The 22,169-nt window shown below is 44.8% G+C and overlaps 2 protein-coding genes across 2 annotated transcripts in view; one reads left to right on the forward strand and one right to left on the reverse strand.

The window, feature by feature from the left end:
• LOC115481676 (vacuolar protein sorting-associated protein 28 homolog) overlaps positions 1–581 on the reverse strand; it is a 16,594-nt gene extending 16,013 nt beyond the window's left edge. The window contains exon 1 of the mRNA XM_030221000.1: positions 480–581. The gene's annotated coding sequence lies outside the window, so the exon portion shown is untranslated. The remainder of the gene's footprint in view (positions 1–479) is intronic.
• Positions 1–21,847, forward strand: part of LOC115460500 (vacuolar protein sorting-associated protein 28 homolog) — a 26,100-nt gene extending 4,253 nt beyond the window's left edge. The window contains exons 2-6 of the mRNA XM_030190268.1: positions 673–726; positions 12,820–12,921; positions 14,271–14,324; positions 19,029–19,120; positions 21,360–21,847. Coding sequence (XP_030046128.1) covers positions 673–726; positions 12,820–12,921; positions 14,271–14,324; positions 19,029–19,120; positions 21,360–21,477 — 420 coding nt within the window. The 3' untranslated portion in view covers positions 21,478–21,847. The remainder of the gene's footprint in view (positions 1–672; positions 727–12,819; positions 12,922–14,270; positions 14,325–19,028; positions 19,121–21,359) is intronic.
• The last annotated feature ends 322 nt before the right edge of the window (positions 21,848–22,169 follow it).

A 22,169-nucleotide genomic window follows, 5' to 3' on the forward strand; every position in this document is an offset into this window, starting at 1 on the left:
CAAGCTGAAGAGCCCTAACCGTTTTAGCCTTTCCTCATAGGGAAGTCACCCCATCCCCTTTATCATTTTCATCGCCCTTCTTTGTATCTTTTCTAATTCCACTATACCTTTTTTGACATGAGATGGACCAGAATTGTACACAGTATTCGAGGTGCTGTCACACCATGGAGCAGTACAAAGGTATTATAGCATTCTCATTTTTGTTTTCCATTTCTTTCCTAATAATACCTAACATTCTGTTTGCTTTCTTAGCAAGCAGCCACTGGACAACATTGATCCTTTTCCTGGGTGGTGATTTCGTAATGTGGAACCTTTGTATCTAGTAACTGTAGTGGTTCGGGTTATTCTTTCCCACATGCATCACTTTGCACTTGCTGACATTAAATGCCATTTACCCACAGTCTACCCTGTGACACTGGTCTCGCGCCCCCTCAAGCACACCTCCTTCCAGCCCTCACAGTCTCACGATCCTCTCTCACCCTTCTCCTGTCCCGTCCGTCGCCGACTCAGAGACTACGCCGTCGCCGCTTCCGTGCCAGCCAGCCAGGAAAGCAACAAACCTGGTGCCAACGCCAGCAAGAACCAATCAGCAGAAGCCGGGAAGGAGGCCGACCCTTCGCCGGATGTTACGTCACCTTCGTGCTTTGATGTCATCATTCATCAAGCTGGTAGCTACCAGGAAATGAAAAGCGAAGAGGAAAAGAACTAGAAGACGAAGTAGAAAAGGTACAAAAGTAAAGCGAGAGGGAGAGAAAAGTCCTTGTGCTCTAATCCGAAGCATTCTTCTTCCTGGTACTAGATTAGAGAAATATTTCTTTTGTTCTGTCTCGCGCGCGTTCCCGTGTGTGTCTAGTTTGAGTTTTCTGTTTTTCCCGACTGTGTGGACTAAAGGGAGAAAACCCGGCCTGAGGCTGAGCTGCAGTTTCTGCAGCTTTATGTGGATTCAGTTCTGTAGCACTGGTTCCAGATACAGCGAGATCTCCATAATCGGGGGATACTATCTTGCAGGGCTTCCAAGAGACTGTGCCCTCAATCTCTGCCTCCCCCGAATCGCTACTGCTTTCGCCTCCCTCTCCTGCTCCCAGGCCGCCGGCGCCGCACTCCACACTCTCCATCTACCTTCCCTCAGCTCCCTTCTGTCTGCCACCCAGTCCCCCCCCTCCCCCGGCATATTCTCGAAATTGGCAGCGCAACACCTTCTGTGTGAAAGCAGCAGATCGCCGCGGGCGGGCGGGCCTTCCTTCCTTCACTGTGTCTCGCCCTTGCGGAAATAGGAAGTTACATCAGAGGAGGACAGGACATAAATTGAGGTTGAAGGGGGGGCAGACTCAGGACTAATGTCAGGAAGTATTTTTGGATATGTGGAATGCCCTCCCGCAGGAGGTGGTGGAGATGAAAATGGTAATGGAATTCAAAAATGCGTGGGATAAACACAAGGAATCCTGTTTAGAAGGAATGGTTCCACGGAATCTTAGCGGAGATTGAGTGGCAACGCCGGTAATTGGAAACAAAACGGGAGCTGGGCAGACTTCTATGGTCTACACCCTGATCGTGACTAAATAGATAGGGATGGGCTGGAGTGTAAATTTTAAGGGGCTTCGATGTTAGCTTCAGAACTTAGTACAAGATCAGTACTGGGCAGACTTCTACGGTCTGTGCCCTGAGAAAGGCAAGGACAAATCAATCTCGGGTATACATATAAAGTATCACATACCATGTAAAATGAGTTTATCTTGTTGGGCAGACTGCATGGACCGTACAGGTCTTTATCTGCCACTAGTAAAAGAGGTCCGTTTCTGTGTGAAATGAAACGGGCGCTAGCAAGGTTGTCTTCAGAGTTTTCCCTCCCCCCCCCCTCCAGGGCTCTCCTCCTTCCCCCCCCCCCCCCCAGGGCTGGCCCCTCCCCTTCGAGTTCCAGGGCCGCCCTGCCGTGGTAAAAGAAACCACACTTTTTAAACCTACCTGTTCGCTGACGTGCGTCATGATGTTTCAGTTGCCACTGCGCTATGCCCGCCTCCTTGTTCTGGGAATAGCTTACTGCCGCAGCAGCGGACGCCTCATCCGGCGGAGGGATATGTGACGCTGGCATCAGGCCTCCGCATGTTCACTAATGGACTGTTGCCTGCGCTGCAACTGCGCATGTGAAAAGAGCCCCAGGACCGAGAGCGTCCTCCGGAAAGGTAAAGTGTGTCTCGTCTCTTGCTTTCAGTGTTCCTGAAGAGTCACGGCATCTCGAGCTTCTTTTCTCCTTTCCCCCCACTCTTTCAGCAGACTTCTTAGCCCGGTGAAGTAGTTCCAGGAGGAGGGGGGGGGGGGTGGCTGGGAACTCTTTTTTTTTTTGTCCCCTGAAATCTGTCGACATGGCGCTTCTTAAGGGAAAGTTTGGCATTTTGTGGCTGACGGAGTTGGCTGCGGGGGAGGAAATGGGAATGAAGGGATCGGTGGGGACAGCGCTTGGCCGACGTTTGTTCGCGGGGGGGGGGGGGGGGAGGCCTTGCTACAGCCTTTTTTTTTTTTTTTTAGCTCTTCGGCCCTCTCACTTCCCGTTGGTCCGCCCTGTGACGTTATCACCAGGGTGGACCAATGGGAAGTGTGTTACGAACCCAGGCTTCCAGACGGATGTGCAAATTATTATATAGGATCATTTACTATGTGACACAGAAGGCACTGCGCTGCCGATTTCAAGATTTTTTTTTTTTTTAATGGAAGGGGTCGAATGGCAGACAGAAGGGAGCTGTGGGAAGGTAGGTGGAGACTAGGGACTGCGGCACCGGCGGCCTGGGAGCAGGAGAGGGCGAGAAATCCCGCCGCCGGGCCCTCCTTGGAGTCCCGGGCTCGGGGAATTTTGCCCCCCCCCCCCCCCCACTCTTGGCAGCCCTGCTATCTTGGCGAGTATCCATGTCCTGTTCTGTAACAAAAGTTAATGTATGCTTGGAGTCTACAAGTAATCTTAGGGTGGGTGTGAAGCTGACCAGGAAGTCTGTAGTACTAACTGAGCGCCTTAGTAAGCAATGACAAATGCACTTGTGAAGAAAGATGGGGGACGTTACAGTGAAGAGAAAATCTATAGGTCAGCTAGAGAACAAAAGACCGGCGAGTTGGATATTGCCATTTTTTTCTTCCACCAGACTAATCCCTACTACTACTACTACTACTATTTAGCATTTCTATAGCGCTACAAGGCATACGCAGCGCTGTACAAACATAGAAGAAAGACAGTCCCTGCTCAAAGAGCTTACAATCTAATAGACAAAAAATAAATAAAGTAAGCAAATCAAATCAATTAATGTGAACGGGAAGGAAGAGAGGAGGGTAGGTGGAGGCGAGTGGTTACAAGTGGTTACGAGTCAAAAGCAATGTTAAAGAGGTGGGTTTTCAGTCTAGATTTAAAGGTGGCCAAGGATGGGGCAAGACGTAGGGGCTCAGGAAGTTTATTCCAGGCGTAGGGTGCAGCGAGACAGAAGGCGCGAAGTCTGGAGTTGGCAGTACTGGAGAAGGGAACAGATAAGAAGGATTTATCCATGGAGCGGAGTGCACGGGAAGGGGTGTAGGGAAGGACGAGTGTGGAGAGATACTGGGGAGCAGCAGAGTGAGTACATTTATAGGTTAGTAGAAGAAGTTTGAACAGGATGCGAAAACGGATAGGGAGCCAGTGAAGGGTCTTGAGGAGAGGGGTAGTATGAGTAAAGCGACCCTGGCGGAAGATGAGACGGGCAGCAGAGTTTTGAACCGACTGGAGAGGGGAGAGGTGACTAAGTGGGAGGCCAGCAAGAAGCAGATTGCAGTAGTCTAAACGAGAGGTGACAAGGGTGTGGATGAGGGTTTTGGTAGAGTGCTCGGAAAGAAAGGGGCGGATTTTACGGATGTTGTAAAGAAAGAAACGACAGGTCTTGGCGGTCTGCTGGATATGAGCAGAGAAGGAGAGAGAAGAGTCAAAGATGACCCCAAGGTTTCGAGCTGAGGAGACAGGGAGAATGAGAGAGCCATCAACAGAAATAGAAAACGGGGGGAGCGGGGAGGTGGGTTTGGGGGGGAAAATGAGAAGCTCGGTTTTGGTCATATTTAATTTCAGGTGGCGTTGAGACATCCAGGCAGCAATGTCAGACAAGCACGCTGAAACTTTGGTTTGGATGCAAGGTGAGATATCAGGGGTAGAAAGGTAGATTTGGGAGTCATCAGCATAGAGGTGGTAGGAAAAGCCATGGGATGAGATTAATGAACCAAGGGAAGAAGTGTAGATAGAAAAGAGGAGGGGACCAAGAACAGAACCCTGGGGTACGCCGACAGGCAGAGGGATAGAAGTAGAAGAGGATCCACCAGAGTGAACACTAAAGGTGCGGAGGGAGAGGTAGGAAGAGAACCAGGAAAGGACAGAGCCCTGGAATCCAAGTGAGGACAGGGTATCGAGAAGTATGCTGTGATCGACAGTGTCAAAAGCAGCGGAAAGATCAAGAAGAATGAGGATGGAATATTGACCTCTGGATTTAGCCAGTAATAGGTCATTGGAGACTTTAGTAAGCGCAGTTTCGGTTGAGTGGAGAGGGCGAAAACCAGATTGTAATGGGTCAAGAATAGCATGTGAGGAGAGAAAATCAAGGCAGCGGCGGTGAACAGCACGCTCAAGTAATTTGGAGAGAAAAGGAAGGAGGGAGATGGGTCGGTAATTAGAGGGACAAGTAGGGTCAAGTGAAGGCTTCTTAAGGAGAGGGGTGACCACAGCATGTTTAAAGGCAGCAGGGACAGTCGCAGTGGAAAGTGAGAGGTTGAGAATGTGACAGATAAAAGGAATAAGAGTAGGAGAGATGGCATTAAGAAGGTGGGTGGGAATGGGATCAGAGGAACAGGTGGTACATTTTGAGGAAGAAAGGAGAAGTGTAGTTTCCTCAATAGTAACTTCAGGAAAGGAGGAAAGGGAATGAGGGGAAGGAGAGAGAGGGGAACGGACTAGTGGAGGGAGAGCTGGTGAGGTAGAGAAAGCAAGGTTTATCTTTTGAACCTTGTTGTGAAAGAATTCAGCAAGGGTCTGAGGAGATAGTGAAGGGGGAGTTGGGGGAGGGGGCACCTTGAGGAGAGAGTTCAATGTGGTGAAGAGAAGTCGAGGATTAGAGCCAAGAGAGTTGGTCAGTTGGATATAATAATCCTGTTTGGCACGTAAAAGAGCAGATTGGAAGGAGGTCAGCATGAACTTAAAGTGTAAGAAATCAGCAAGGGCCAGAGATTTCCGCCAGAGGCGTTCGGTGGAGCGGGTACAGGAACGTAGGTAGCGGATATTAGAAGTCAGCCAAGGTTGGGGTTTAGTACGCCTTACAGGGCGGGTCATCAAAGGTGCAAGAGTGTCTAAGGCAGAGGATAGAGTATTGTTGTAAGAAGAAACAGCCTCGTTGACAGACGTGGATGGTGCCACAGTAGAGAGGAGGTTTGAAACATGGGAGGATAGAGATGAAAGGTCAATGTCGTGAAGATTCCTAGATAAATTAGATAGGATAGGACGGGACTGGGAGGGAGGAGATTTAAGTGTGAAAGTTATAAGATGGTGATCAGAGAGGGGAAGATCAGAGGCAAGGAAACTAGAGGGTGAACAGTTGGAGGAGAAGATGAGATCTAGACAGTGACCATTTTGATGAGTGGGGGAGGTGGAGCATAGTTGGAGATTAAAGGACGATGTTAAAGCGAGTAACTTGGAAATATAAGAGTTGGAAGGATCATTAGCAGGAATATTAAAGTCACCAAGGATGAGAGAGGGGGAGGAAGGATCATGGAAGAAGGCAAGCCAGGCATCAAAGTCACTGAGAAAGGATGAAAGGGACTTATCAGGGGGACGATAAATGACCGCTATTCGAAGAGGCAGAGGAGAGAAAAGGCGGATAGAGTGGACTTCAAAGGAGGAAAAACAGTGAGATTGAGGTGGAAGAAGGGGTTGAAATCTGGAGGAGGGAGAGAGAAGTAGTCCAACACCGCCCCCACGGCCAGCAGGGCGAGGAGTATGTGAAAATAGATAACCACCATGGCACAGGGCTGCGACTGAAGCAGAGTCATCAGGGCAGAGCCAGGTTTCTGTTATGGCGAGCAGATGGAGGTGACGCGAGATAAAGAGGTCCTGGATATAGGGGAGTTTGTTACAGATAGAGCGGGCATTCCATAGGGCGCAAGAGAAGGGCAGAGAAGAGGAGGGGAGTAGAGGAATAGAGATGAGGTTAGAGAGGTCACGGTGAGATCTGTAGAGTTTGGATAATAGTTGGTGAGGAGGGCCAGGATTGGGATTGATGTCACCAGCTGAGAGTAAGAGAAGGAGTAAAAGAGAGCGGAGGAGAGTAGGAGAGGTGTGGCCACGAAGGCATCGAAGGCGAGAGGTATTTAGGTGGAATGGGGAAGGCAAAATGGAGGGAAGAAAGAGACGGAGATTAAAAGCCAAAAAGCCTGGCAAGGCAGAGTGCTGCAGACAGAAGCTGTATCAATAAGGATCTCTGTTCCTCTCTGAAAAGGGCTTCCTGAGCTGCCTTTGATTTGCAGATTCCCTAAAGGGAGGGCCTTGTAGGAGAAGTTGCTCAGCTCAGGTTTTGGCAGCACTTCTGACTGACTCGCTTTCAAACTATCGTTTCTTGGTTTTTTTTTTTCCTGGAGGAGAGGTGCCTTGGTGACAGCAGCTTTAAGAATGAAGTTATCATTTACAGGAACGTTAGAAGTAGAGACTCCACATTAATGCATGCATATATTTACAAAACTGTATGTGTACTTGTGCACATAGGTAGATTAATGTGAAATGGGAGGCAATTACTCATTGTTATTTCTCTGTAATGTTCCCCAGCTCTCTAAAAGGAAGGTTGACAATTAAAGATTTAGATAAAGAGTATACCTGTAATGTCATTGAGAACCTCATTTTAAGCACCTCTTTAACTTTCTGAAATTCTTTTAAATGACTGTGACACCTTTACCAACTTATCCTGGAATTGTGGTGAAACGGAAAGATATACAAATATTTATGAAAATAGCAGTAGAAGATTTTGGACAGTGTATTCCTGCCTCTTGGAATGAAACTCTTTGGAGACAAGACTCTAAACAGCCTCTTTTTCCTTAATATTTCTGGTGTTTTACCTTGTCTATGATATACTTTACTCTGGGGTTCCTCAGGGGTCTGTGCTAGGACCGCTGCTTTTTAACATATTTATAAATGATTTGGGAGTAACTAGCGAGGTTATTAAATTTGCTGATGACACAAAGTTATTCAAAGTCGTTAACTCACGACAGGATTGTGAAAAATTACAGAAGGACCTTACGAGACTGGGAGGCTAAATGGAAGATGATGTTTAATGTGAGCAAGTGCAAGGAGTCAATAACTGAGCTCCACACATAGGTTCATACAGCAGCCAGCGCATAGGCTGCCTCTGAAATACGGAGCGTTCTCATAATTTTCCTCTATCCTTCCCTGCCATCAAATGATAGTCATCCGGTATCTGATCTGGGGGGTCTTCCTCTGTAGCTGCCCCTGCCCTTCAGCAGTCCACTCCCAGACATGTCAGAGTTGTACTGCCCCGGTTCGGAGTGGACCACATAAAGGGGGTATTATGTTTATCACCCACACTTCTGTTCACAAAGACTGTTGGTTAGCCCCACCCACTACCTGCATAGAGGACAACAAGAAATATTGGATAGGTAACTTCAAGCCCCATGCATACCGGTTTGGCTCAGTGTGTTCAGGGGCATGTCACACCTGTCCCAAAGGTAGACCGATAGTTTGTGCCACCTATGCTGGACAGTGGGGCCTGTCTGACGGGGGAGGGAAACAGGATATGGTACAGGAATTATTAGTGCGGAAAGCTATCGCACGAATTACCCAACCTGTCAAACCCCCACCCCTTACTACGGGGACTAACCATAGTACTGCTTTATATGAATCTGTTGTACACCTTACTTATGATTTTGATGATGTTTTTAAGCAAGGGAAGAATTTATTTATTGATCTGACTTCCCGCATCGGACGGGCTCTTAATGTTACCAACTGTTGGATTTGTGGGGGAGCCTTGATGGGAGAATCCTGGCCCTGGCGAGGTTCCCCAATGACCCCGGAACAGCTAGCAGCTTGGAATTGGACTAAGCGCCCCTCCTATACACAGCGTACCGGCCAATGGACTCTTAGCTCACTGGTGATAGGCCATGAATGTATTTCCCGATATCCTGATGGCAATTTCACTAGTCCTGTGGGAGATACCCCCTGTATCTCCATCCTTACTGTTAATGGCACTCAGGTGCAATACTGGCCGGCCGCTGTCACATGGTATCCCAGTTCTGTAGCCAACAAATTATGTTCTCCTTATAATTTTACTGGTACTATCCAACTGTTTAATTGTACTGGACCTAACCCCTTTCAGGGAGTCTCTCAGTTGAGAGGCCACTGGAATAACCCAGGTCTCCGGGGTGCTCGACATTGGCAAGCGCCCGATGGGTTATTCTGGATCTGTGGATACACTGCATATGCCCACTTGCCGGGTACCTGGTCAGGATCTTGTACTATTGGGTTAATTTATCCTGGTTTCTTCTTGTTGCCTCACTCTGCGGCTGCAGATTTAGGCACACCATTGTATGATGATTTAACTCATCATTCCCGCAGATCCTTCCCCATAGGGGGGGAACAGAAGTGGGGATCTGATGAGTGGCCTCCAGAGCGGATCATAGAAACATACGGACCCGCAACGTGGGCCCAAGATGGGTCTTGGGGGTATCGCACTCCTATTTATATGTTGAATCGTATCATCTGGTTGCAGGCTGTAGTAGAAATCATTACCAATCATACTGCTGAAGCTCTAGAACTTATTGCAAAGCAACAAACCCAAATGCGCACTGCCATCTATCAGAATCGGTTGGCATTGGATTACCTTCTTGCGGAAGAAGGCAGGGTCTGTGGGAAGTGGAATACTTCCAATTGTTGCTTGAAAATTGATGATACTGGAGCTGCGGTAATGAATATAGCTACTGACATTAGGAAGCTTGCACATGTCCCTGTCCAGAAGTGGACCTCTATGCTGGGTGATAGTTGGTGGGATTCTCTATTTGGGGGCACTTGGTGGAAGAAGTTCATCTTTTTCGGGGTCTGTCTGTTTGGTGGCCTTGTTTTTTTACCATGTTTACTGCCATGTCTTTTGTCTTTTGCTCACAGGGCTATGGAACGTATTGCTGACCAGTGCGCAGCTCTGCAAATTATGTCTCTACAGATGTATTCTTCCTTGCCATCAGTGGATGTGGATCCTGATTCCTATGACAATGACCCCTAACTTCAGCAGCACTCCACTATACCTCGAGTCTCCAATACTAACCTCCCCTCTTTTGTATTCTTCCAGATGTTGTACACCACTTGCCCTCTGGGCCATCCACACCTTTCCTGGCAAAGACCGGCTACAAAGGGGGGAGCGTCCAATAGGGGCCTTTCGTCTCAACCCCGGTGAAGAACTCAACGGCCAAGAAAGGAGTCGTAGGGCCACCACTTCTTGACCTTCTCTCCATTTGCACCACCTCTTTCGAACTTTCCAGCCTTTGTTGTGATACTTTTCACTTGGACAATTGATAAAGTATCAAAGGGGGGATTGTAGGGGGCAAAACTTGCACTATTTACTTGCACTATTTGCGTTTTACCAAAACCTCAGATTTTCTATGATGAGCCTAACCTAAAACTGTGTAGCCTGAACTTTTTACTAGTAACATCTATTTGTTAACCAGCAGCTAGATAACAAATTGTAGCAGTTAGCAATTAGGGCTTGTAAGGGAGACAGCTGGTTCTGTCAGTGCAGTCTCGTGATCCATACACAGAGGCTGTATTATGTGAATGTGCTGAAACACTGCAATCAGTTACATTTCTTGCAAAGTAACATTTTCTATGAAACTAACGTATCTTTCTCTGTGAGAACTACAGAACTACTAATGTATTGCGCATGTGCATGCACTGCGCATGTGTATGTGTGATGTATGATATGTGTTATGCGCATGGTCACTAATTTGTATAAGAATGAGTGTCAGGTGACGCTCGGGGCGCAGTATCCTGAGTCTGAACTTAGTACTGTGACAGCTAGCTAATAAAAGTTACCTTGCTTTGGAAGTCAGCGTCTCGGCCTCCTGATTTACTTGCCGATCAGTCCGGTTACAACACCTAGATCTTTTTCTTGAGTGCTGACCCCCTAGATGGACCCTAGCATCAGGTAACTATGATTTGGATTAAGTGGATATTTAGAAAATTAACCTAAGTCAGTGCTACAGAATATAACAAGTTTAAGATATTTGGAAATCGTTATCTGGATATCTTAGGTCTGTTATAATACCTGCAGGTAACTTTTTTCTTTGTCATTAGAAAGCAGTTGAATATTACCACTAACTGACTTAAGTTGAAACCTGCCATATCTCCAATTATTCCAGTTAAAAGTTATCCATTTACAGTACTGAGCTACTAATGTCTTAGATAGTTAACTCCAAAGGTATCTGGCTAAAATGTTTTGAATATCACTGCTTAGGTAACAATGGTATTAGGTGGAGAAATTTTGGAAGTTAATTGTTAACAGAAAATGTATTGTAATATTAAGGGTTCCTTTTACAAAACCGCGCTAGTGATTCCCGCATGACAAATGTGATGAAGCCCATATGAATTGAATAAGCTTCGTCACATTTGTTGTGCCAGAATCACTAGCATGGCTTTGTAAAAGGAGCCCTAAATGTTTAAGAACATACAAATAGCCATACTGGGTCAGATCAATGGCACAGTATCTTGTTTCAAACAGTGGCCAATCCACATGTCACAAGTACAGTGGCGTACCAAGGGGTGCGGTGGGGGCGGTCCACCCCGGGTGCACGCCGCTGGGGGGTGCCGCGGCGCGCGCCTGCTGCGAGAGTTTGCTAACTTCTCTCGTTCGCTGCAGCTCCCTCTGCCACGGAACAGGTTACTTCCTGTTCCGGGGCAGAGGGAGCTGCAGCAAACAAGCAAAGTTAGTAAACTCGCAGCAGGCGCCCGCTGCGGCACCCCCCCCAGCGGCATGCACCCGGGGGGGGCTCTTTCACGCGGGGGGGGGGGGGTCTTTCGCCGGGGGTCCGCACTGCATTGGCGGGTTTTTGAACTCCGGGGTAGGCACTTTACTCTTCTCTTTCTCCTTTTTCCCGGTGCGTAGTGCCATTCCGACTGGAGTCCGGTTTCAAACTAAGGCAGCTTTCATGTGCCAAATTTTAGGTTTATTTGTGACTTGATGCTTGGGTTTTGCAATCTCTGATCCTAAATAGGATAGAAGAAGCTTATACAGTTGTTTAAAAATGCTTTGTAAAGATCAAGCATTAGATGAAAAAGAATAAAATTCCTTGGATTGGAAGGTGCAGAATTAAGAGACCACTTATAAATGCAATGTTGGGCATTGTTACTATTCCATTATCCTCTTCTGTTCGGAGTCTATGGATTAATCCTAAATCCAAATTAAATAATAATAACCCTAATAAATTGTTGACTATTGAGTTATTCTTGGTGGGTCAGGTGATAACGTAAATGTTTATGGAAATTGAAAATCTAATCTAGGGTCCCCACAGCAGATTACCAAAAGGTTACATGCAGGATACAAACAATCTATAAGAGGCTAAAAATAAATGATTTTTAAAATATGCTAAATAAAAAGGTCTTTAAGGAGTGTCAGAAAATTAGATTAGGCTTCAAAAGTCTTAACTTCCTAGGTAAGGCGTTTCAAATTGCCACTGCCTGATAACTAACAGAACCTTCAAGTACTTTTTTAAAACATACTTTTTCACAGAAGGGAAAAGTAAGGTAGGGACAAAGTTCGAACGTGACATTGTAGAATTGGTTTCAAAAATGAATTGAACATTCTGGATCAAAGTCCTCCAAAACTTATAGATAATGCAAGCCAATGTGAATTCCATTCTTGCAAAAATTATCAAATTTATGACAATGAAAGATCATTTTTGCTGCTACATTCTGCAAGGTTTGTAATGTCAATCTGAGAGAGAGAACCAGGGCTTGAACCAAAAGAGAGAAAGGACCTTCAAAAAGCAACATATTGACCGTAACTGGTGAAGTTTGAAAAATACTTTATTTTTTTTTCTTTTTAAGTATAATATATCTGAGTTTGCAGAGTAAGCTGTGAATCAAGTATAAATCCCAGAACTTTGGTAGTTCAGTCAGCCTGGCGAGTAGTGGTGTATAATGCAAGCAGTTATTGTCCCAAAGGTAATCTGTTCATTGTTTATCCACTATTCCTTCTGACAGCTTTGCCAACAGAGGTACACTTGCAGTGGGGTGAAAGCTAGCTGGTTCACTTAAATCTAGACCTCCGATACTACCTAAAACTGTAGAGTACTGCTCAATATTTAACAACTTATTAATAAAAGAAGTAAGCCACTCAATTACTTGTCAGCGAGGATTAAGATAGGAAGTGCAGCTATCTAAAGGACAAGATGAAGTAGATAGTTTTTGCAGCAAAGGTGACACTTGTCTCCATTATGGAAAGATCTGCACTGGCTACAAGTATCATTTCACATCTCCTAAGTTAAAAAGCATACAAGCTTTTCCCATTATAGATGAAAAGGATTATTCTGCCACATTTTCTGGTTAATATATTGGAGTGGGAAAATATTGTGTACCTTTTCAAAAGGTGAGTAATTAAATATTAAAATCTGAATATTGGGAAATTAAGTTCAAGGTGATCTACATTCTGTTAGTAGGTATTTTGCTGTCCCCCAAGGGTTTAAAACATAGATTTGCTTTCTCCTCATGATCCGAGCTCCGATAGGAGTAACATTCATACATGAAATCTCTCCAACTTGCCTGTGGTTCATGTCTCCCTACAGCTGGACTGCCCATTAGCCATGGAGAGGATTAAGGAGGATCGGCCCATCACCATCAAGGACGACAAGGGGAACTTCAACCGCTGCATCGCAGACATTGTCTCTGTAAGTGGCCATTAACATGAGCATCCTTGGCTGTCAGTGACGTGTTTACCTGGAAGTCATCCTTGGGATAAGTAATATGGCTCACACACAGCAGGGGTATAGCCACCGGGGGAGAGGGGGGTCTGCCCCCCCCTTTTTTTTTGGCTCAGGCCTCTTCCAGAATTGTGACACCAGATGCCTGGCTGGCGAGGATGCTCAAGCCCCACCAGCCAAAGAGATTCTCTGCCCAAGCTCCTGTCTGGTGCCTGAGCAGCAGGAAGTCGATGGGGTGCTCCAGCCACTGATGCTGGCATTTCTGTGCATGCTCATTTCAAGCATTAAACTGAATATGCATGGAAGTGCCAGTGTCAGAGGGCAGAGCACCCTGCTGACTTTCATGTTGCTCAAACAGCACGAACGGAGGCTCCGTTAAGAATCCCTTCAGCTGGTAGGGCTTGAGCATCCCTGCCAACAAAGGTATGATTTGGTGGGGCAGCATTGGTGGAGGGGGGTAGAACTGTGAGGAAATGTTTGGCCTCCCCAAAAATCAAGATCTGGCAACGCCCCTGGCATACAGGTGAATGAAAGGACACAATGCATGCATATTGAGGGTAACTTTCAAAACTGTATGGGCAGATATGAAGTCTGCAGGTACAAAGGGAAAGTATGTATATGCTTTCCCTTTATTTTATTTTAGTTATTTAAAATCTTTTAAAACACCCCACATCAAAACGTTCTGCAGAGATTGCACCTGTTTTCTGAGGGTACTTTTTACAGCTAAAAGAAAGTGCATGGTTTTGAAAATGCAAAACATATGTTGTAGCAGCCATTGTCCTGAACCTGTCTCCAGGAATGCCTCCATTAAGTTGAAGGTCCAAGTGCATGCATTACGGTCCAGCATATGGACTTGTCCTTGCATATAGGGTGGGTAGATTCAAAGAACATTTAGACCAGCAAATAGCTTTTGAAAATTACTCTTATTACCTGCTGTGTGATTGGCTGCTGAGGATTTAGCCCTTATTGACATGGAGTGGAGGAGTAGTTTAATGGTTAGTGCAGTGAGCTGACATCCTGGGGAACTGGGTTTGATTCCCACTTCAGCTCCTTGTGACCCTAGACAAGTCACTTAACCCTCCATTACTCCAGGTACCAAAAAAAAAACCAAAACACACCTTAGATTGTGAGCCTACCAGGGACAGAGAAAGTACTGCATATAACATGTACTGCGCTGTGTAAGTCTAGGAGCGCTATAAGTATCAGTGTGCGTGCCAGGTCCAAACACTGTAAAATGCCTTTCTGTAAAGTTTTTTTGTACTGCGGGCTGCATGGTGTAGTGAGGCATCTGTGTTGACTCATTTGCTTTCTTTCAGCTCTTTATCACAGTGATGGACAAGCTACGTCTGGAGATTCGTGCCATGGATGAGGTCAGAAAGACTCCTAAGACATTCCTTTACGTGTCTAACCATATTTCATGTAGTGCTACCAAAACATGGTTCTAGTTAAGAGAAAGATCTTGTTTCAGTTTCAATTGTTGCTGTATTCTCTCCTGGTGCTAAATAATTGAACAAAGGTATTTTGGAATCTTCTCCTTTTTTATTTGCTTAATGAACGGATTAATCCAGTAGATGGGAAAAATCTATAAATTGCATCATGAGTTAAACTTGAGGATTGATTGGATGGTTGTCCTGATTCATGGCTGTCGGTTTTTGAGGACAGTATCTCATGTTACCAGAAGCCAAGCCTGGAGCGTAGCATGCTGTCTGAGCAAATGCCATGATTTTGTGAAATGAAGTGATCTGCAAAAATTAGAATAATAGTCTAATATTTGGCAGTTAAAGTTTAAAGCAAAGAAGGGTAGAGTGATGATGCACATGGGGAGTAGAAATTCTAAGGAGCTGTGTGTCCTAGGAGGTGAGAGGCTGATATGTACAGACAGGGATCTTGGGGTGATAGTGACTGAAGGTGACAAAATAGTGTGACAAGGCGGTGGTCATAGAAGAATGCTAGACTGCATAGAGAGAGGTATAAACCAGCAGAAGAAAGGAGGTGTTGATGCCCCTGTACAAGTTGTTGGTGAGGTCCCACCTGGAGTATTGTGTTTTTTGGAGGCCGTGTCTTGCTAAGGACATTAAAAGACTTGAAGCAGTTCAGACGAAAGTGATGAAAATGGTATGGGGGGTTGTGCCAAAAGACCTAGGAGAACAGACTGGAAGACCTGACTGTGTATACCCTAGAGGAAGGAAGGACTTGGGAGTTATGATGCAGATGCTTAAATACTTGAAAGGTGTTAATATACAAACAGATCTTTTCTAGAGACGGGGAAATGGTAAAACTAGAGGACATGAATTAAGGTTGTGAGGTGGTAGACTTGGGAGTAACGTCAGGAAGTACTTTTTCACAGAGCAGGTGGTGGATGCCGGGAATGCCCTCCTGAGGGAGGTAGTGGAGATAAAAACAGTGATGGAATTGAAAAAGGAATGGGATGAACACAGAGGATCCTCTAATTAGAAAGAGGATGGTATATAAAATTAAAAAATCGTAAATGACTGCATGCATATTGATGTGTTGAATGGGCTTAGAGAGCGACTCTGGCTGTGGGGAACTAAGTCCAGTGCTTGGCAGACTTCTACGGTCTGTGTCACGTATATGGCAAGACAGATTTCTTTTTACTATCACTCCCATTATTATTAAACATGTACAATTTTGCATACGCACTGGCCCAGCTAAGGAGGATCTGCATCTGCTGTACTCAGGCCCATGCCTTAAAAAGGAAGTCTGCCACTGCATTTGCACAGAAAAGGAATTGGATCCTCTGCTTTTCAAGTCCTGGCCAGAAGAACCGCTTCCACTGTGGTGGGCTCCAGTGAAGAGCTGCTTGTACCGCAGTGTGACTAGCCCAGGAGGAGGTGCATGTGCTGTTATCTAGAATGGCAGACCTGAATGAAAATTTGCTTCTGTTACTGAGAGACACTATCATTGGTCTGGGCTGCACGTGAAGACTACTGCTGTCACCACTGCCAGGGGGGAGAGAGAGAAGGCAAAAAGTTAAAAAGAAAATATATTGAAGTCAAATGACATTATAAACAGGGCTGTGGAGTTGCTACACCAAACCTTTTACTCCAACTCTATTTTTCTATTGTCCAACTCTGACTCCTACCGATATTAAGCTTTACATTTTTTGTTCTCAATCTAAAGTATTGGTAAATATAATGTATATATTATATATAAATGCATATATATATTACATATAGTAAGTTTTTATTTTGAAGCTGAAGTTTGAGTTGGTACATTTTTATCAACTCTGACTCTACAACCCTGATTATAAGAATCGGTAAAATAATACTAAATATAGGGGAAAAGTACTAAAATAGAATAAAATGCAAAAGAGAAAAGTTATACAAGGTAAAGTGGAGCCAGGGTGGGAAGGTTTTCCCTGGCTCTTAAAAACAATTTTGGCTAGTGCCCTAGGTCTTAGAACTAATGTCCCCACATCTTGAGTTTGGTAATCAAAGAGCTGTTGTGCTAATTGATGTCAAAACAGTGAAGATACTACAAGATGAGATGTACAAAAACAGGAGCTGTGGCCATAATAACAAGTGGCTGCATCTTTTATAGAGTAGTTTTAAGGATATGTGGGTTATACATATAAATAAAATACAAGGTAGAAAAGAGGCATGGGATTATAAAAGTAACAAAGATTTCTTCCATTGTGTGGAAATGTTTAGGTACTTCTGGTCAAACTGTGCTTCAGTGAGTTCCTAAGTGAGTAATAGAAGCTGGAACAACCTCAGCCTTTGCATTATTCTACCCCCCAACACCAAAGACTTTAGTTTCCTGGAAGCTGTTCAGCAGATCATAGGAATAACTAACTTTCAGTAGCTCCTCATCCTTGACCTGCAGCTTTTCCTCTTGCTGTGTCGCCTGTAGTAAAAGCTTTACCTTTGTGAAAAGTGTCCACCAATGCTAGTGACATAGTTTGAGATATGCTGCACAATTCCGCTGCAACACTGCAGTGTTCTCAGCTCCAAAGGGAGGATCTTTCACACGACAGCTGCATTGTCAACTCTCACAGAGAGGGAAGTTGAAGAGATTATCCACCAGGATTGCCAGGCTCTGCATGGTCTGTGGAATACCTTTCAAACTACCTGATGCCAGAACCCATGCACTCTTAAGAGCCATACCCAGAGCCCTAAAGTACAAAGCCCTTAAATCCATTCTGTTTTGATGTTTTCATCGAATGGACCACCATAAGCAGCACTTTTATCAAGGAACAGGTAAATGTACATCCGTAAACACAAGCAGAAATAAGTCTATCTGGTTGCCAAAATCTGCTTATCCTGTTGAAGATATGAAAGGTAATTCTAGAATCTGGGCATCCGCCTTTACATGCATAATTGTGTAAAATACTAGCATTTACACATGTCCATGTACACTTACTCGCATGAGTTCTATTCTGCAAATACCCGATTCACTTACAGTGAGAATTTCTGCAAGGGGCTCCCAGTTACACATGTAACTTACAGTTGGACGTGGCACTCAGCTGTGGGCACCTAAATGTTGGGTTACATCAGTGTTTTATCATGGAATCTGGACACCCAGGTTCCCTTATAAAATACCCTCCTACCTCATTCTCAGGGTGCCTAAATAGAGGAGCCCAGTTGGAGAATTGTCCCATAATCCATACTTGTGTACATGGTAGCACAGCACCATTTAACCTAACTACTGGACTCATTAATTTAACTAACAGTTTTGTAATACAGAATACCTTTATTTTCTGTGGTATAAGTTAAGCTACTTCATCCTAGAGACGGAAGTAAGAGCCTGGTGGTTAGAGCAGTGGGCTGAGAATCAGGGAATCCAGGGTTGAAATGCCATGGTGGTTCCTTGTGATCTTGGGCAAATCACTTAACCCTCTGGTAGAAAATTAGATTATAAGCCCTCTGGGGGCAGGAAAATACCTACTGTTCCTGTATATAGCTTGCCTTGAACTAGCACTGAAAAGGCTTGAGTTAAAGCCCTTACCCTGGCAGTGAAAAGCAGAGGCAGGAGCTGCGCATTAGGCCAAAGAAAATTAGAAGGGTTCAGATAAAAGCAGAGTCTGAGAATGTGAGAAAAGGAAATGTGTTTTCCCTTTAGTAGTATCTGTGAGGAGCACTTGCTCCCCCTAGTGCTATATATTCTCTATTTAACAGAGCAATGCAAAGATTCACAAACCTGCTGTATGGTGGTCTCCAATAGCGAGCTGCCCGGGAATGGGGTTAGCGGGGATTCCACAGAGATGGACCGGGGTGTGTGGGGTTCCAGCGGAAGTGTAGGCCTGCCCTCCCTGAACATATCTCAATGTACCCTGCTGGTCTAGTGGCCTCTTCGGGGCAAGAAAGATCCCCCCTCTTTCCTGCCTGCTACCATCGCTTCATCAAAATGGCCGCTGAGACTTCCACGGAAGTCTTGCAAGGTCACTGCTTGAAGTCTTGGCAGCCATTTTAAAGAAGCGGCGGTAACAATTGGATCAGCTCCAGCAGGAAAGAATGGGGATCTTTTCTACCCCTAAGAGGCCATTAGATCCACCAGGGTGCATTGAGGTATGGTTGGAGAGGGCACCCAGACTCAGTGCTGGAGGGGAGGGGAGGTGGATGAATGGATGGACTCATGGGAGGGAGGGGGGTGGATGGAATGTGGGTGCAGGAGGGGGGCTGGAAAAAGATTGGCGAGGGGGAAAGGGGGAAATAGAGCATATGGGGAAGAGGTTAAGGCGATATGCTGCTCATGAATGTTTGCTTTTTTGAAAATGTACATCTTTTTAAATTTTGTACTCTGTTAAATACAAAATTTTTAAAAAGTACATTTTCATTGCTTTCAGAATCTGGCTTTCTTTGGAATTGTGTAGGGGGGGGGAGGGGAACAAGCTGACTGTGCGGTGGTAGGCGGGGCTAGGTGGGCCAGGGGTAGGGATGGCGATTACTTGTGGTAGGGACAGGTTAGATTTCTGTCCCAGTCAACTCTTTAGTCTCCAAGTGTCAGGGGACTGGATCTGAATTGCTATACAATGCCACTGTGGTCTATATACATTCATGTGATGAACGGGCATTCGCTGCTGCCATTGTGGTTTGTTGGGTCTTCGTTCACAGATCCAACCAGATCTGCGAGAGCTGATGGAGACCATGAACCGGATGAGCCATCTGCCTCCAGACTTTGAGGGTAGAGAGAAGGTCAACTTGTGGTGAGTGGTGTCACTGCTGGCGATCACTTTGTTGTACAGAAAGGAGAGGAAAGGTGTAAGGAAACAAGTTCCACACTGCATCTGTCTCATTCTCTGGGGCTTTTTTGTTTTGTACCAGAGTCCACCAAATAATGCAAGTTATTACTGAATAATGAAATGTATGATATACATAAAAAACAAAATGAGATAGTAATTGAAAGAAATTATTTCCCTACACACCTCTAGCAAGTCTCTTCATAAAATGTGTAAATTGCTTCTCTAAAAAAACATGTGAAGTACTATAAAAACATAAAATATATTTAAAAACAGACAGTAAACAAATGTAGAAATAAGTATTGCTTTGTAAACCATTAATATCCAGCTTGTGTGTGTGTGTGTCTGTCTGTCTGAGTAACTTTCTCACACTCAGGAGCTAGTGTAGAGCAGAAGTTCAGCAACATGTCTGTCTGTCGCTTACACTGTAGGGCTGTTGTATAGTAGTGTGTATTTCTGTCTCATACTCTTGGGCTGGTGTATAGCAGAAGTCCACTACTACTACTACTTATCATTTCTATAGCGCTACTAGACATACCCAGTGCTGTACACTTGAACGTGAAGAGACAGTCCCTGCTCGACAGAGCTTACAATCTAATTAGGACAAACAAGAGATAAGGGAATATTAAAGTGAGGATGATAAAATAAGGGTTCTGAACCAGTGAACAAGGGTTAGGAGTTAAAAGCAGCATCAAAAAGGTGGGCTTTTAGCTTAGATTTGAAGACGGTCAGAGATGGAGCTTGACGTACCGGCTCAGGGAGTCTATTCCAGGCATATGGTGTAGCAAGATAAAAGGAACGGAGTCTGGAGTTAGCAGTGGAGGAGAAGGGTGCAGATAAGAGAGATTTACCCAGTGAACGGAGTTCCCGGAGAGGAATGTAGGGAGAGATGAGAGTGGAGAGGTACTGAGGAGCTGCAGAGTGAATGCACTTATAGGTCAATAAGAGGAGTTTGAACTGTATGCGGAAACGGATAGGAAGCCAGTGAAGTGACTTGAGGAGAGGGCTAATATGAGCATAACGACCCTGGCATGTCTGTCTTTTTGTCCCCCTATGATTTGTGACTGCAAGTTACAGAACCTTAGTATAATGTCTTGTTAAAAATTATATATCTCACACTATCTGGGTGGGTTTACAAAAAACATGCACAATAATTAAACAATACAAAAATTCCAAAACAAACCATTCCAATTTCCTACTTACATATAAAAATATTAACTATAATAACCAGGGCTAGATCAGATTTATTCTTAAGCTAATAGGCCAGACTGATTTCATACACATTAGACTACACTACGATAAGCTTCTTCCAATAGTACTGTCTTGAACTCCTTGAGAGAAAGGAGTAACCTTATGACAAAAGCTGGTAGCTCATGCCAAAGCTTGGGACCCATCACTCTAAACATAGATCTCCTATGCACAGCCATTCTAATTAGATGAAAAGAGGGTACCTCTGGTAAGTCCCGGTTACACCACCAAAGAACTCTGCTAGGCTGATAAAGACGCAAGAGTAGGTGAAATCAATTTATGAAGCGCCTTAAAAACTAAACATTACTGTTTGCTCAATTAGTAACCAATGGAAACTTTTTAAAATAGGTGTAATGAGTGTACTTAGGCACACCAGCCAGAACTCCGGCGGTCACATTTTGTGCCTATTGCAAAGCTTTAAGGCAATTATTTGTAAGACCCAGCAACAAACTGTAGAAATAATCAAAATAAGGAAAAATCAGACTTTGTACCACCATCCTAAAATTAAAAGGTCTTAAAGCTTGTAAGACAATTGAGATTTTTTTTTTAACTTAGAAAAAAATCAAACTAGTTAATTTGGTGACTTGATATTTCATACTTAGTCCAGTATCAAGAACATAAGAGTAGCCATACTGGGTCAGACCAGTGGTTTCCAACACTGACCAATCCAGGGCACAGATACCTGCCAGAAACCCAATTAGCATTCCATGCTACAAATTCTAGGACAAGCGGTGGCTTCCCCCATGGCCACCTCTAAATTACACAGTTTATGAGCAATCTGTTTTTATATCATCCAAGCATAGTCAGATAACAAAATCTGAGTTTTTAACATGTTGAGCTTCAAATGATTTCCCCTCAGCTACTTATTAATCATATTCAAATATAAGTGTAGATTCTCAAATGTTGCAGTAACTGAATTCTGTATTCACTCTGCTCTCTCTCCGATTTGTTATTGCAGGTTACAGAAGCTCAGTAACATGTCTGCCTCAGATGAGCTGGATGATTCACAGGTCCGACAGATGCTTTTTGATCTGGAGTCTGCATACAATGCCTTCAACCGTTTTCTTCACTCCTGAATACTGACCAGCCTGGCCTATGCTTCCCTCCATGAACTTGTTGACACTCACTGGAAAATGCCATCCATGTAGAAATCAGCCACATCCATCTTTATAAAGAGCACCTTCCTGCCTTCCATTTTAATCCACTAGTACTGTGGCCAACTTAGCATTACAGACATGGTGATGAAGGTAATGGCAGTGGAAACTGTGGCACCTGTGTTCCTCAAGCAATTGGATAGGATGCTAGGAATTGGCCCCCAGGGTTATGACTGATTGTGGGTCTAGAAGCAAGCTGCATCGCTCAGCCAATCCATGAGTGCGGATGTGGGGTATCATCCTGGGTGTTTGGCTTTACAATGGAGATCAATAAAAGCCCCACTAAATTTTCTCTTTTATTAGTGTAACATTTGTAAACCTCTGCTGGGACCTAAATTTGAGGATGGCAGACCAGTTATCTAAAGGGGAAGCAACCCTATTAAAAGCAGTCCTGGCCTTTTGTTTAGTCATGGCAGGTGTCAGTCGGAAACCATTTACCTGATGTGTAAAGAACAAGGGGAAGGGAGGAGAATGCAGAGTATGAGGTATGTGAGTTGCAGGGCAAGTATGTTGGTGGGAGAGTATGAATGAGGTGGTAGCATCAGTGAGAATTGGGGGGGGGGGGGGGGGGGGGGGGAAGTGTTGAGTTATGGCTAGACAGCACCATGTATGTG

The sequence above is a fragment of the Microcaecilia unicolor genome, chromosome 1 (assembly GCF_901765095.1).
Source record: "Microcaecilia unicolor chromosome 1, aMicUni1.1, whole genome shotgun sequence".
NCBI lineage: Eukaryota > Metazoa > Chordata > Amphibia > Gymnophiona > Siphonopidae > Microcaecilia > Microcaecilia unicolor.